The sequence below is a fragment of the Monodon monoceros genome, unplaced genomic scaffold, assembly GCF_005190385.1.
Source record: "Monodon monoceros isolate NGI ecotype Baffin Bay Population unplaced genomic scaffold, NGI_Narwhal_1 Super_Scaffold_18, whole genome shotgun sequence".
Classification (NCBI taxonomy): domain Eukaryota; kingdom Metazoa; phylum Chordata; class Mammalia; order Artiodactyla; family Monodontidae; genus Monodon; species Monodon monoceros.
The window spans coordinates 150,820,598-150,832,486 of record NW_021703774.1 but is presented as its reverse complement, the minus strand read 5'-3'; the positions used below and the strand labels follow the sequence as shown (position 1 = coordinate 150,832,486).

The 11,889-nt window shown below is 56.4% G+C and overlaps 2 protein-coding genes across 4 annotated transcripts in view; one reads left to right on the top strand and one right to left on the bottom strand.

The window, feature by feature from the left end:
* CDCA8 (cell division cycle associated 8) overlaps window positions 1–3,881 on the top strand; it is a 15,492-nt gene extending 11,611 nt beyond the window's left edge. Inside the window, exons 9-11 of one of the 2 annotated variants that reach the window (XM_029227089.1) lie at window positions 314–440; window positions 1,191–1,277; window positions 2,516–3,881. In XM_029227089.1, the coding sequence (XP_029082922.1) occupies window positions 314–440; window positions 1,191–1,277; window positions 2,516–2,560 (259 nt within the window). In that variant the 3' untranslated portion in view covers window positions 2,561–3,881. Of the gene's footprint in view, window positions 1–313; window positions 441–1,190; window positions 1,335–2,515 lie in introns of those variants that run through there. The other variant, XM_029227088.1, reaches the window with a different exon arrangement.
* Window positions 3,882–5,188: 1,307 nt separating this feature from the next.
* The window catches only part of EPHA10 (EPH receptor A10), a 42,356-nt gene continuing 35,655 nt past the window's right edge, over window positions 5,189–11,889 (bottom strand). Inside the window, exons 11-17 of one of the 2 annotated variants that reach the window (XM_029230077.1) lie at window positions 10,766–10,951; window positions 10,241–10,302; window positions 9,802–10,005; window positions 9,390–9,539; window positions 8,980–9,173; window positions 8,187–8,342; window positions 5,189–8,033 (exon numbers count right to left, since the gene is read on the bottom strand). In XM_029230077.1, the coding sequence (XP_029085910.1) occupies window positions 7,919–8,033; window positions 8,187–8,342; window positions 8,980–9,173; window positions 9,390–9,539; window positions 9,802–10,005; window positions 10,241–10,302; window positions 10,766–10,951 (1,067 nt within the window). In that variant the 3' untranslated portion in view covers window positions 5,189–7,918. Of the gene's footprint in view, window positions 8,034–8,186; window positions 8,343–8,952; window positions 9,174–9,389; window positions 9,540–9,801; window positions 10,006–10,240; window positions 10,303–10,765; window positions 10,952–11,889 lie in introns of both variants that reach the window. The other variant, XM_029230076.1, reaches the window with a different exon arrangement.

Genomic DNA, 11,889 nt, shown 5'->3' with positions numbered 1-11,889 from the left:
ATGGATGGATGGATGGATGGATGGATGGATGGATGGATGGATGGATGACTGGTATCCATATGGAGCTTTGGACCTAAAATTTACATGGATAAGAATTAACTTTCGCTAGATGTATGTTTGATAATTATAACCTCCTTCCTCCAGCTGTGTTTAGTCAATACTGCTTTTTAACCCTAAATTTAGAATGCGCCTTCTTAGAAATGTGTGATTTGAAAACTGCAGCTTGAGGCCAGACGGGGTTTGGAAGGATTCGTAGCGCCTGGTGTCATTCAGTCTGCCAAGCCATCTTTACAGAGATTTTCCCACTTTATAGGGTCTTCAAGACCCCAGGCCTGCGTACTCCAGCAGCCAGAGAGCGGATTTACAATGTCTCTGTAAATGGCAGTCCTCTTGCTGACAGCAAAGAGATATTCCTCACTGTGCCAGTGGGAGGCGGAGAGGTAAGTGTTCCAGAGGGCGATCAGGCCATGGCGTGCTGCTTACTCAGCATTTCTTTCTCTTGTCCATCACCCACTTCTCTCCCAAAACCCAAAGTCCCTTTGGTTGCATGGCTTCTGATATCCACATTTCTGTAGGACTCAGAACCATTTCCTCTCGCAGGTTAGAGCTCCAGACTGGGAAGATCCTTGCCCAGCTCTGGGTTTCATTTGTTCATCCACTAACATTTGCCCATCTGTCTTGTAGCAGGTTCAAGATGTAGAAGACATTCCTGCCCTTGAGGAGCAGTTCAGTAGTCAAGCTAGGCTCCCAATTAACTATAACATGTGATGTGTGCAGTAAGGGAGATATTAAAGGGCATGCAGAGGAGGGCACTATCGGGGTGCGTGTGTGCTTAGTCTGGAAAGGGGAGCTCGAGCTGCGTCTTCCACTCTGTAGCTTCGAGGGGTCTGAAGCAGGCAGAGCAAGTTGCTGACCTCGGCTCCTGGGACGGAGGGGTTGGTTTATCTCAGATGAGGTCTGCAGGGCGTTTCTAAGCTAACGTGCACCCCTTATACTCAGCTGATCCAGCTATTGGCCCAGTGATAAACACCGACGTCACTGTCTCTTTCGGATTAACTCCCCTCCTGCCTGCCTTGCCATCCCCCTCCACAAGTGCAGGACATCAAGGGGCCCCCGGAGCACACTGGGCTGCTGGGTGGAGGTTCCTGCCCTGAGGGACGTGCCACTTTAACCCTCTCCCCTCCACACAGAGCATGCGGTTATTGGCCAGTGACTTGCAGAGGATTGATATCGCACAGCTGGATCCAGAGGCCTTGGGAAACATTAAGAAGCTCTCTGTAAGTCTCGGGTTCCTCTCCACACACAGGAGGCCTCCAGTAGCCTTCTGGGTTTAGCCGTACTTAGGATTGCCTTTTGGGTCTGGCCTGCTGCTTTACACTTACAACTGTGTGGCCTCTTTCCCCCAAGGGATTTTGACTGTTGTCCTGCTTACTGAGCAGCAATTCTGTCCCTAAATTGATGCTGAGTTTTGGTCCAACCAGAGTGCCTGCCACAGAATTTCCACAAGAGAATCAAATCCTGCCTCATTCAGGCAGTTGGTGCCTGTATGTTAGGGCACAATTGACCCCCCGGGAACTGAAACTTCCTCACAACAGTTCGGGAACAGGGTGAGGAGCTTGCTACCAGGAATCCCACAGAATCAAAGAAAGCACTGAACAGGCAGGCCCTCTGAGTGGTGGGACCACCAGTGCCAGGAGTTGATGGGGCTCCGCTCTGGTGCACCAGCTCCTTTAGCAACTCTGTCTTTGGGGCCCGTGCCCTCACCTCTCTTGCACCTCGTCCTTCCCCCACTCAGCGGGTAACCTTCTCCACGAGGCTCTTGGTTCTGTTCTCCCTTACCTTGAGTCAATATGTGGATCTGGGTAGCCACACTCCCAGCTCTGACTCTATTGCTCCATTGCCCAACGCGGACAGTCCAGTTTCAGTCTTATTTAAATTCTCAAGAGGAAGAATTGAATTAGCTCAGCTTTGGTCAGACGGGCCTCCCCGGTCCCTTCCGCTTTGATTTTGGCTGGTGGATGGGAACACCTAGTGCAAACGTGACTGCTGTAGGTCCCCCCTTCTGGGGGGAGGTCTGTGAAGGGTACATCCAAGTAAGGGGATGGGCGGAGCTACTTTCCCAAACATGTTGTACAGAACAGAGGCCGGTGCTGAGGTCAGGCACATACCCAGCCCCCCGGATCTGGTGACATCCATCATCTAGCTGGACCTACAGCATTGCTGTTCCCAAATTATACCTTCACTGTCTCATTTGAGATGGTATTTTGCTCCTTTGTTCAGATGAGAAATGGAGATTCAGAAAGGTTAGTTCGGTCTGCGTTGGTGGTATAGAGGAGAGCATAGCTGCCTTCCAGAAAGGTTAGTTTGTTCATGTTACCAATAGAGGATGGAGGGCTGAGATTCACTCAGACCAGCCCGGCCCCAAAGCCAGTGGTACCTGAGTAGACTATGTGCTAAGTGGGCAAGCCTGCCCAGCTTCATCCTCTCTAAAGGGCCTCTCTCCTTTTCCTTTCAGAGCCGTCTTGCTCAAATCTGCAGCAGCATACGGACTCACAAATGAGGCTGCTAGTCCAAGAAGCCAGATTTAACAGGATGGACCTTCAATGGGCACTTCTGGGACCCTGAAGACACCTCTTCCCTTCGGCTTATTGTCTGTTTGAATGTGAAGTTCCAGAGCAGGGAGAAGCGTTCCTCTTGGAGAATTCAGGAAATGTTGCTATTGGCACCTCCCAACCCAGATGACAGACACTGCCTCTGTGTCCATACAGTCCAAACCTCCTGCCATTCTCCCAACTGGATTCTCCTTCCTGCTCTCAGAGCTGCCGCCTCTGCCTGCTGTAGCTCCACGTCCTCTTCGCCCTGCCCTAACTCCAGCCGGGGCTGCACAGGGGAGCCTCATGTTCTCGGGAAGACTGCCAACTCGCCCTCACCGGAGAGCCCGCTCCAGCTGGCGTTCCCGCCCTGTGCGTGCTTGAGGCTGGGAGCTAGGCTTAGAGAGGTGAGCTCCGTGAGAGGGCGGCTCCAGGAAGCTGGGAAGGACTGTGCAGATGGGGCCAGGACCTGTCACAGCAGTGACCACAGGAGGAAACATCTCCCCTCCTGCACACATCCCCTCCCTCCTGTGGTGGGTACTGACAGGGCTCTGCAATCTTAACACCTGCCATGCCCAGTAGTTTGGTTTCAAGCTGACTTGTAGACTAGTATTTTGTATTATCCCTGTTTACCAAAGACCAAAACTTGGTTTGTGGGCAGTTTCCATGTCTTACTCCTCTGCCTCTCTGGTTAGTCCAGTTAGTGGGAATCTGGGTAAGGGAACTGTAGGGTTTAGGTTAATCGGGGGTTTTTACATGACTGGCCGCAGAGGAACTCCAAGCTGTCCGTGGCCCCGTGGCCCCACCAGGCCTGTAGACTGCAGAGAGCACTTCTGTCTTCTGAGGGTCATGGGGGAGTGGGCGTAGCTTGCCTGGTGGCCTCATTCCTCACGTCTGGCCTCTGCCCTGGCGTGGGCTGTCACGTGGGCTGCGCTCCAGCCAGCACCTGTGCCCCAAAGAATCATCAGATGTGGTCTGAGAACGTGGGAGCTGAGAGTCCCCACCCCAAGCCTGAGAGCACAGTGTTCTGTGTATGGCTCTTTGTTGTGCTCTGTATTATTTTCCTACACGACCATTCTAGTCCAGTCCTGTTCAAGATGTGTTCTTTTCAAGTTGTTTTATTCTCCCTTTCCTGAGACTTTTGTACATACTGTTTTCCTGAGTCATGGTATCTGTAAGCTGATTTATTCTAATCAGAGCTACTGAAAGGTACCTGTTTTCAATAAATTGTGGATTTGTTTTTAATTGATAATTCCGCCTGCCTGTCATCTCCAAGCTGTGCTACCTGGACCAGAGACAGTTTTGGAGCTGAAGCTATTGGAGTGGGGGTCTGCAAGCAGCTACTTTCCTCAGAAGATGCGAAAACCTTTACTTCAGGCAGAACCTCTCTGATACCTGAAGAGGGGGCCCTCTCCCCAAGATCCAGGTCACGGGTAACCTAGCCCAAGAAGCTTTTCCCCAACATCTTCCTTCATGAGCTAGAAATTTACATCATGGAGGCACAGTATCTAGAGTATCTATAGTTTACTTGTGTAGCAAGTCTCGTTGGCCAGGGACAAAGCAGGGGCCCAGGTGATTCAGTGATCGTGCTTCTCACTTCCCAAGCTCCAGGCTCTGGCAGATCTGCCTTCCTGGAATTCGCTCTTCGCCGAAACGATCGACATGGGGCTCACGGCGGAAGAGAAGACAGACTGGGGTCACGGTTCAGCAGGTCATCGGTGTTGACAGTAGGGAGAAGGCCCTTCAGTCAGTGACAGCATTTAGAGTAGAGGTTACTCATTTCAAGCGATTAAGTCACCAAAGCTGAGGCTTCTACCTTTTCCTTCATCGTCTGCTACACTGTTGTTAAGTAGAGCCTGACATCAAGAAAACACTTAGGATCCAACATTCTTTACTCAAAGCCACCCTCACCCTAGTTTGGCTCCAACTGCACTACTGCCTAGTCCCAATTGCAGGGAATGTGTAGTATGTAACAGGTCCCTAATAAATACCAGTCACATGACAAAGATGGAGCAGTCCTTCATTCCGTATAAGAGTTGGCTTGGAGACAGTAATGAGCTCCCCATCCCAGGATTTAAGGCATGGGCTGAACTATCACAGGGCTGGCATGCGGCAAAGAAAATTCAAACCTTACCGCCAGCCCACAGACCAAAAAGGGCCGCAAACGCTTTTCACTGTTTGGATTTTGTCTTTTCAAATTAATTGCTAACAATTTAAAAATCGTGAGATTTCACAAAAACAGTCACTAGCCACCCAAAAATATCTAGCAACACGGGCCACAGTCAAGAGGAGCTGTGTAGCACTTTTCCTTGGCCCTCAGAGACCTCTTCCCATTCAAAAGAATTCTTACCTCATCCCCGTGGGCAGTTTACTTTGTAGCCTCTGCTGTGTGTATAAAGCAAATAAAAGCAGAGCTGCTCTGAGCTGAAGGGAGGATGAGGCCTGGATGAAGGGAGGATGAGACCCTCCCCTCACCAGGGGAGTTTCCAATGAACAGTAGTTTCATTCTTTGCCCTACAGGCCCCCCCCCCCCCGATCGTTCCAAAAGCCCTACTTGGGACGTCCTGTTGAAAGAAGTCCAAATGTGTTGCCTTATGAACAGTTAGGTTCAATTAGTCATATGAAGAGCTAGCTCTTGTGGAGGCTGTGCTAGGACATCACCTAAGCATCGTTTATTCACAGTGTCAGACACACATTGCAGCCTGGTCCAAAACCGAGCTCGTCATTTCCCACATCGCTGCTTAACCTGCTCCCCCTCCCCTTACGTGGTCCATCTCCGGCAATGGCACCGCCACGGAGTGTTGCCCCCTCGGGGAAGCCACCCAGTGCTCGCCCCTAGGGTAAACCCTGATCACACTGTCCTGTCATCTATTTCCTAAATGTGTCTCTTGCCCAGAGATCTCAGACACACACTTTGGAGACCCCTGTGGTGGGGCAGGGGGAGCAAAACCCTCCCACACAAGTTACTTAACAGTTAAGCAACTGTCACTGACAGAGGCACCATACCAGACAAGTTTTTATTACTTTGTCCTGCATATAGAACCCAAGAGCTATAAAAACACCTCCAGAATTAGTCAAAGGGACCACTCCCTCCCCCACCAACCAGCCCCTTCCCTCCCTGGATGGGCTCAGATATGGGTGCTGGGGGGTTGCAGGCCACCTCTCTATCCAGTGAATAAGGTCCATATAAAAATAGATCTGTAGAGGGCTCCCAGGGAGCCATCAGCCTGCATCTTGCCGGCACCTGTGCAGGGCTGAGGCCTGGGACCCATCAGGATGCTGGGACCTCACTCCTCAGTGGAAGGGAGGTCTACCCTGGACACCAAAGTCCTGCCAACACAGCCAGAGGACTCTGCAGAACAGCGGGGGGAGGAGGAGGGGACTCTGACCTTCAGGGCATGACTGATGAGGCTGGAGATGGGAATGAGGCTCCCTCCACAGGATGCTGGTATGTCCTTTCCAGACTTCCCACGGGGCAGGGCCTGGAGGGCACCGGCAAGGGACCCTCCAGCTCTGTCAAAGGTAGAAGAAATATCTCGGCCTCCCCTAGCACCCCCCAGGACACTGAGCTGGGGCAGGTGCTCAGGAGATGGACAGCGGGGGTGGGGGGACGCCTGCCCTGCTGGCAGAATGAGGCCAAAGGCACTGCTGAGAGGCACCGTCCCCCACCACGGAGCACTCCCCAAAGATGTGCTGCATCTCCCACCGTCCAGGCTCCTTCTCATGCTGGCCCCTCTGCTTGGATTCCTCTTGTCCTAGGCCCTCCGTCTTGGCCAGCGGAAAACTCCACCAACCCTAAGGAAAGAGCCCTCCCCCCGCTCCTCCTGTTCAATGGATGCATCAGACTCTCAGCGAAGGAACCTTTCCAGACACCCCTCCATATACACACATCAGGAGTGTCCGGCCCACAGGCCCTAAGGTCTCCCGTGGGGGACGTGTAGTAGTTCTTGGAGCCTGAGTTCACCTCCCCGCCTCGTCTGGGCCCTCCAAGGGCCGGCTGTGTCTCCCTCACCCCTTCCTGTAGCCCTTGTCTCCTTCCCACCCCATCCCACCCGACCCACACACAGCCAAACCACAGCAGGCATAGGTCAGGGGTGACCCTATCCAGACCCAGTTGCCTTCATTCTGTGCCACGAAAGCCCTGGCCCTCATGATCACCCCCGCCTCTGCGAAGCCTTCCTGGATAAGGAACTCTGGACTCAGCTCAGTGCAACTATTTCTGCCAAAGCCCCACAGAAAAGGGGCCAGAGGGAGGAGGTGCTCCACGGGAGGCTGGGTGCAGGGGATGGAGCCTGCTGCAAGAGGGGGTCACCTCAGAGTACCCCTGGGCTGCCTCAGGAAAGAGTGTTGGTGACACAGGGCAGGACCAATGACTCTCTCCAGAGCCAACCTCGGCTCTGGATCGGGAGTTGGGCACATGGGTTCAACCCCAGCTCTGGCCCTGACCCCTCACTAGGTCTTGTTTTCCCCACCTGTGCAGTAAGGGTTGGACCGGCCTGTTAGAGAGAGAAGCTCCGTCTCTGAGAGTCATGTCTTCATCCCCCAAGTCTGGGGAGCAAAGCTCTTGGGGCCCCGGAGAGAAAACTACTCTCCTCATGCTCTTCCCAGATGTCCTGGCCGGTGAGTTTATAAAAGGAAAGCAAAGGGGGTGGGGGGCACCTAGTGGGGCCTCAGGGGAACACCGGAACCCTCACCCTCACCCTGAATGGTCAGCTCAAGTGTGGGGGAAGCAGAAATCAGCTCCTAAGTCCGGGGCCCTCGGGGTCCAGCCCCTGAGCTCAGCACCACCTTTGCCTGCCTGGGCCTCGGGACCAGTGTCCAGACAGGGCCCAGCTGGAATACGGGGAACTGAGGCCCCATGGCCCATCAGGATTGGCGGCCAGGCAGCTGTGGGCACTGACAGGAGCCCATCCATCAGGGACCTGTGCTGCCTGCTGGCCAATGGTCTGTGGGAAAGTGGGGCACCCTTTGGAGTAGGCCCCAGACCCCAGTGGGTATGGAAGACAGAAGGGCATGAATCGGGCCATTTAAAGCTATGTCTTCCTCCCTGCCCCTGCCCACCTTGGTCTCTGAGACGCTGCATTTCCTCCCACTGTTATCTCAGGGATCCTCCCCAGGTTTTGAACCTTTTTTCCAGGGGGACTGAGTCAGCCAAGGTGCTCAGGCTGGGGGAAATGGGGGGAGAAGGCAGGGAAATGGAGGAAACCGGGGCTCCACACAAGCTCTGGGAGCTCACTTCCGCACGGGTGGAGTGCAGCTGGCGGGGGTCCTGGGCAAGGCTGGGGGCTGGAGCCCCCTGGGGTCCTGGCCTGGAAGAGTGGGGCCGCTCACACCTGCACCCCCCGGCCCTGCAGCTGGAGTACCCGGGCCCGCAGGGCACTGATCCCGCTGAGGAGGTCCTCCCGGTGTTCCACCGATGAGATGCCCAGGCTCACCAGGTCCCTGCGAAGAAGAAGAAGGGTGGGTCAGACCCAGCTGGCTCCTCCCCACCTTCTGCTGTCCCTCCCACCCCCTGCCCAGCCAGGGAACCGGAATCAGGACCGGCTGGGCCTCCCATGCTGGCAGGGGCAGGGCCCCCGGGCCCCTTAGACTCACTGGGCCGTCATGGCGGCCACAGCCTCCAGGCTCCCATAGCCGGCGGCAGCAAAGCTGTCCTTGTAGCGGCCCAGGTCCAGGGCCTCCAGCCACGCGCCCACGGAGCCAAAGGAGGGGAAGGTGGAGAAGGCACGGTCCGCCAGGGGCGTGGGAGGCCTGGGGAGCAGAGGAGCAGTGGTCAGTCGACAGCAGGGACCTGGGGCCCAGACCCGGTCACTCTCCTGAGGAGAGGCCGTCTGAGAACGGCCAGGAGAAGGGGAAGATGGCCGAGCCCTCCGACAGCCTGGCTCACACAGGGTTCTAGGTATTCTCAGAGCAGGCGAGGGTTCACGATGCTCTGGTTGGCCGAGAGTGAGCTGCATAGGAGCCAGGTAAAGGGAGTCTCTGCGACAGTCTTGGGTAGGATGTACCTAGGAGAGCTTGGGAAGTGACTGGTATTGGGGACAACTAATACTAATTTCACTTATTTATTGGAACTACAGATATGTTAGGACTATTACCACATTTATGTATGTGGTCACTGTACCTGGGATACGTGGGGCAAAACCCAGGACAAGCAGAAGTGACTAAGATGAAAAGTTACGCATGCCTAAGGCAGGTGGGAGTATTAGATCTATCTGGGGTACCTGAGTAGTTGTACCTGGACTGGTGGGGGAGGACAGGTGGGGCAGCTGTACTTGTACATGGTGGCGGGGCGGGGGGGGCATTCGTGGACAGGTGAGAGTTCTGCTACGTCTGGTATGGTTGGAGATACCTGGGAATGTACCTGGGACAAGCGAGGTGACAGCTGTACCTGGCACAGGTAGTGTCGGCACACTTCGGGGGTTCTGGATCCTGCACCATCTTGCTCAGGAGGCCATGGATCTGGCAGAACCTGGGCCGCTCACCTGGGTCCTTCTGCCAGCAGTCAAGCATCAGGCGGTGCAGGGGAGAGGGGCAGTGCCTGGGGGGTGGCAGCCGGAAGCCATCCTCCACGGCTTTGATCACCTAGGCCATGGGGGTGGCAGGCAGACAGGAGGTTTTAGGTCCCCCAATACACACACTCACCCCATCCCAAGGAAGGCTCAAGTGGTGACCAGGCAGGACTGGAAGCAAGTAGACAGTGATGAGGGGCCTGGGGCTAACAGGTCAAGGGTTAATGGGCAGAGGTCAGGGAGCAACAGGATCAGAAGGCAAGGAGCAGAAGCCACGGGTGTCACTCACGTCTTGGCCAGACATGTCCCAGTAGGGCCGCTCCCCAAAGGCCATCACCTCCCACATGACGACACCGAAGCTCCAAACATCACTGGCGGAGCTGAAGTGGCCAAACTGAAGCGTCTCGGGGGCGGCCCACAGTGCCGGGCTCCGGCCGCTCTGCGGGCAGGCAGGCAGGTCAGGGGCAGGAGGGGACCAGGTCACACAGCCAGGGTTCCCCACCCGCAGAGCCACAGATCCAGCCCCACCTGCCGTCTCCCTGGCTGCTCATCTAGGGGAGGCCCACAGGCTGACCGCAGGCGAGGCCCACACTGGCACGGACAACTGGATGGAGGGGCAGGAGTGACCCTGACACAGCCAGGAAGGGGGATGTGGGGAGATGGGGACTGCAGGGCAGCTTGCCGAGGGAAGGGCTCCTCACCATGGTGGTGTAGACAGCCTCTGCTCGGTCCCGAGGTCCCCGCCCAAAGCCGGAGATCTTGCAGATGAAGTCGCTGCTGACCAGCACCCGGCGGGCCGCCAGGCCCCGGTGGACGTAGCCCATTTCCGACAGATACTTCATGGCCGACGCCAGGCCGGGCAGCATCCCCATCACCTGCACAGCCGCCAGCTGGCCCTCACGCCGCTGTGAGAGAGGAGAGCGACGCCAGGCTGCACTCTCGCTTCCCCTGTTGCCGGGTGGCCCCAGGGAAGTCAACTGGCCCTCTCTGGGCTTCAGTTTGCCATGGGACCTGCCAGGTCAGCCTGGTCAGTGGGCATCTTTATAGGGAATGAGGCCAACCCCAAGTCCCACCAAAGGGAAAAGTGAGGGGCCAAGAATATCATGGTCATCAGTACCCCGCAGGGCCCAGGCCACTCACCCTGAGGAAGCCGTCCAGGGCCCCATGGCTCATGTACTCAGTAACGATCATCAAGGTGCTTCCTGTACCCACGGAGGGGAACACACGCTAAGGTGCCTGCTGCCCTCTGTGAGCACATGTGCTCCCCGACCTGGGTCCCAGACCCCGCCAAGAAGGCCAGAACCAAGGCCAAGCTCCCTGAGTCTTGCCACCCTCCTGCCCAGCCCAGGACCCTCTGTGCTGAAGAACAAAAGAGGTGTCGTCTGAGGGGAACAAAGGCCAAGGTGAGGATCTGCACCAAGTTAGCTGAGGGCGATCACTCTGAAGGTCCAAGTGAGCCAACCCCACCGAGTGTCACCACACGCCCAAAGATCACGCAGGGTCCGAGAGGCCACCCAGAGTCAGTGAAGGAGGGCTGAGCCCTTCTCTCCATGGTGGGCAGCGTCAGGGCTCCCTCTCGTGACTGAGCAGAGGGCCTGGGGGCACAGCACACCTCCACCTCCCACCCCATCATCTCCTCCCACACTGGTGGAGCATGGGCCCTACCTCGGGTGACAACACCCTCCAGCCGCACCACATGGCTGTGGTCGAACTGGCCCAAGGTGAGGGCCTCGGCCAGGAAGCTGAGCCTCTGCAAGTCGGAGCAGCCCTCCCTCAGCGTGTGCACGGCCACGGGGAGCTCCTGGCGGCCCGGAAGCTGCAGGCAGCCGAAGCACAGCTCCCCAAACCGCCCTGGGGGGAAAGAGCACCTCAGACACCCCCCGGAGGCCGCTCCCTCGGCCAACCTGGGCAGGGTGAGCCGAGGAGAAAGCAGCTTCTGGATCATGGGACTCGGGTCTCCTGATTTCAAATCCTGGTAAACTGAGTACCAGCCGTGTGACATGGGCTTCTGCTCTCCCTCTTTTGGCCCCAGTTTTCTCCTCTGTGAAATGGGGAGTCCTCCCTGCCTGCTTCGGCGGGAAATTCCAAAGCCGCAAAGAGAGGACGCTGCACATGCCAGCACACCAGAGGCGCAGGGTGACCCAGGAAGGGTAACGATGACACCTATTCTGCCACGCTGCCCCTTTCTGGTCTCTACCCAGCGAGTCTGCTGACAGTGCCAGGGAAGAGTGTCAGGCTCCTGGTGAAAGCACTCCCTTAGTGCAGGGGCTGAGGGTTTGCAGACAGGAAAAAAGGAAGCGAGGGGACTGACCGTTAGAGAGCACGCACCCACTGTGAACCCGGCCCTGGGCTGAGTGCTGGAAAGCCCCCACATCAGCTCTGTCTGAGGCAAATATCATGCCCATTTAACAGATGAGAAACTGAGGCTCAAAGCAGAAAAGGGACGTACTCCTGGTCACACAGCTGGTCAGTGGTAGAGCCAAGACTAGAACTCAGGTATGCCTGGTCCCCAAGCTTGCAAAGGCCCCTCCCCATCGTCCCTTGAAGGCCTGGGACCAAACTTCTGCCAGTGGCACTCTGCAGAGCCAGCTCTGAAAGGGCCTGAATGGAGAGAATTCTGACCTTGGGGACAGGCAAAGGGTAGGAAGGCAGGGCCACAGACTCCTCTGCCACCTCCTTCCCTGGATCCTGGTGGACGGAGGTCCAGCTTGATGTGGAGGGGGCGCTTCCTGGACAGGGTGGGGACTGGGTAGAGGCGGGGCCTCCAGAAATGGGGGCGGGACTTGGGG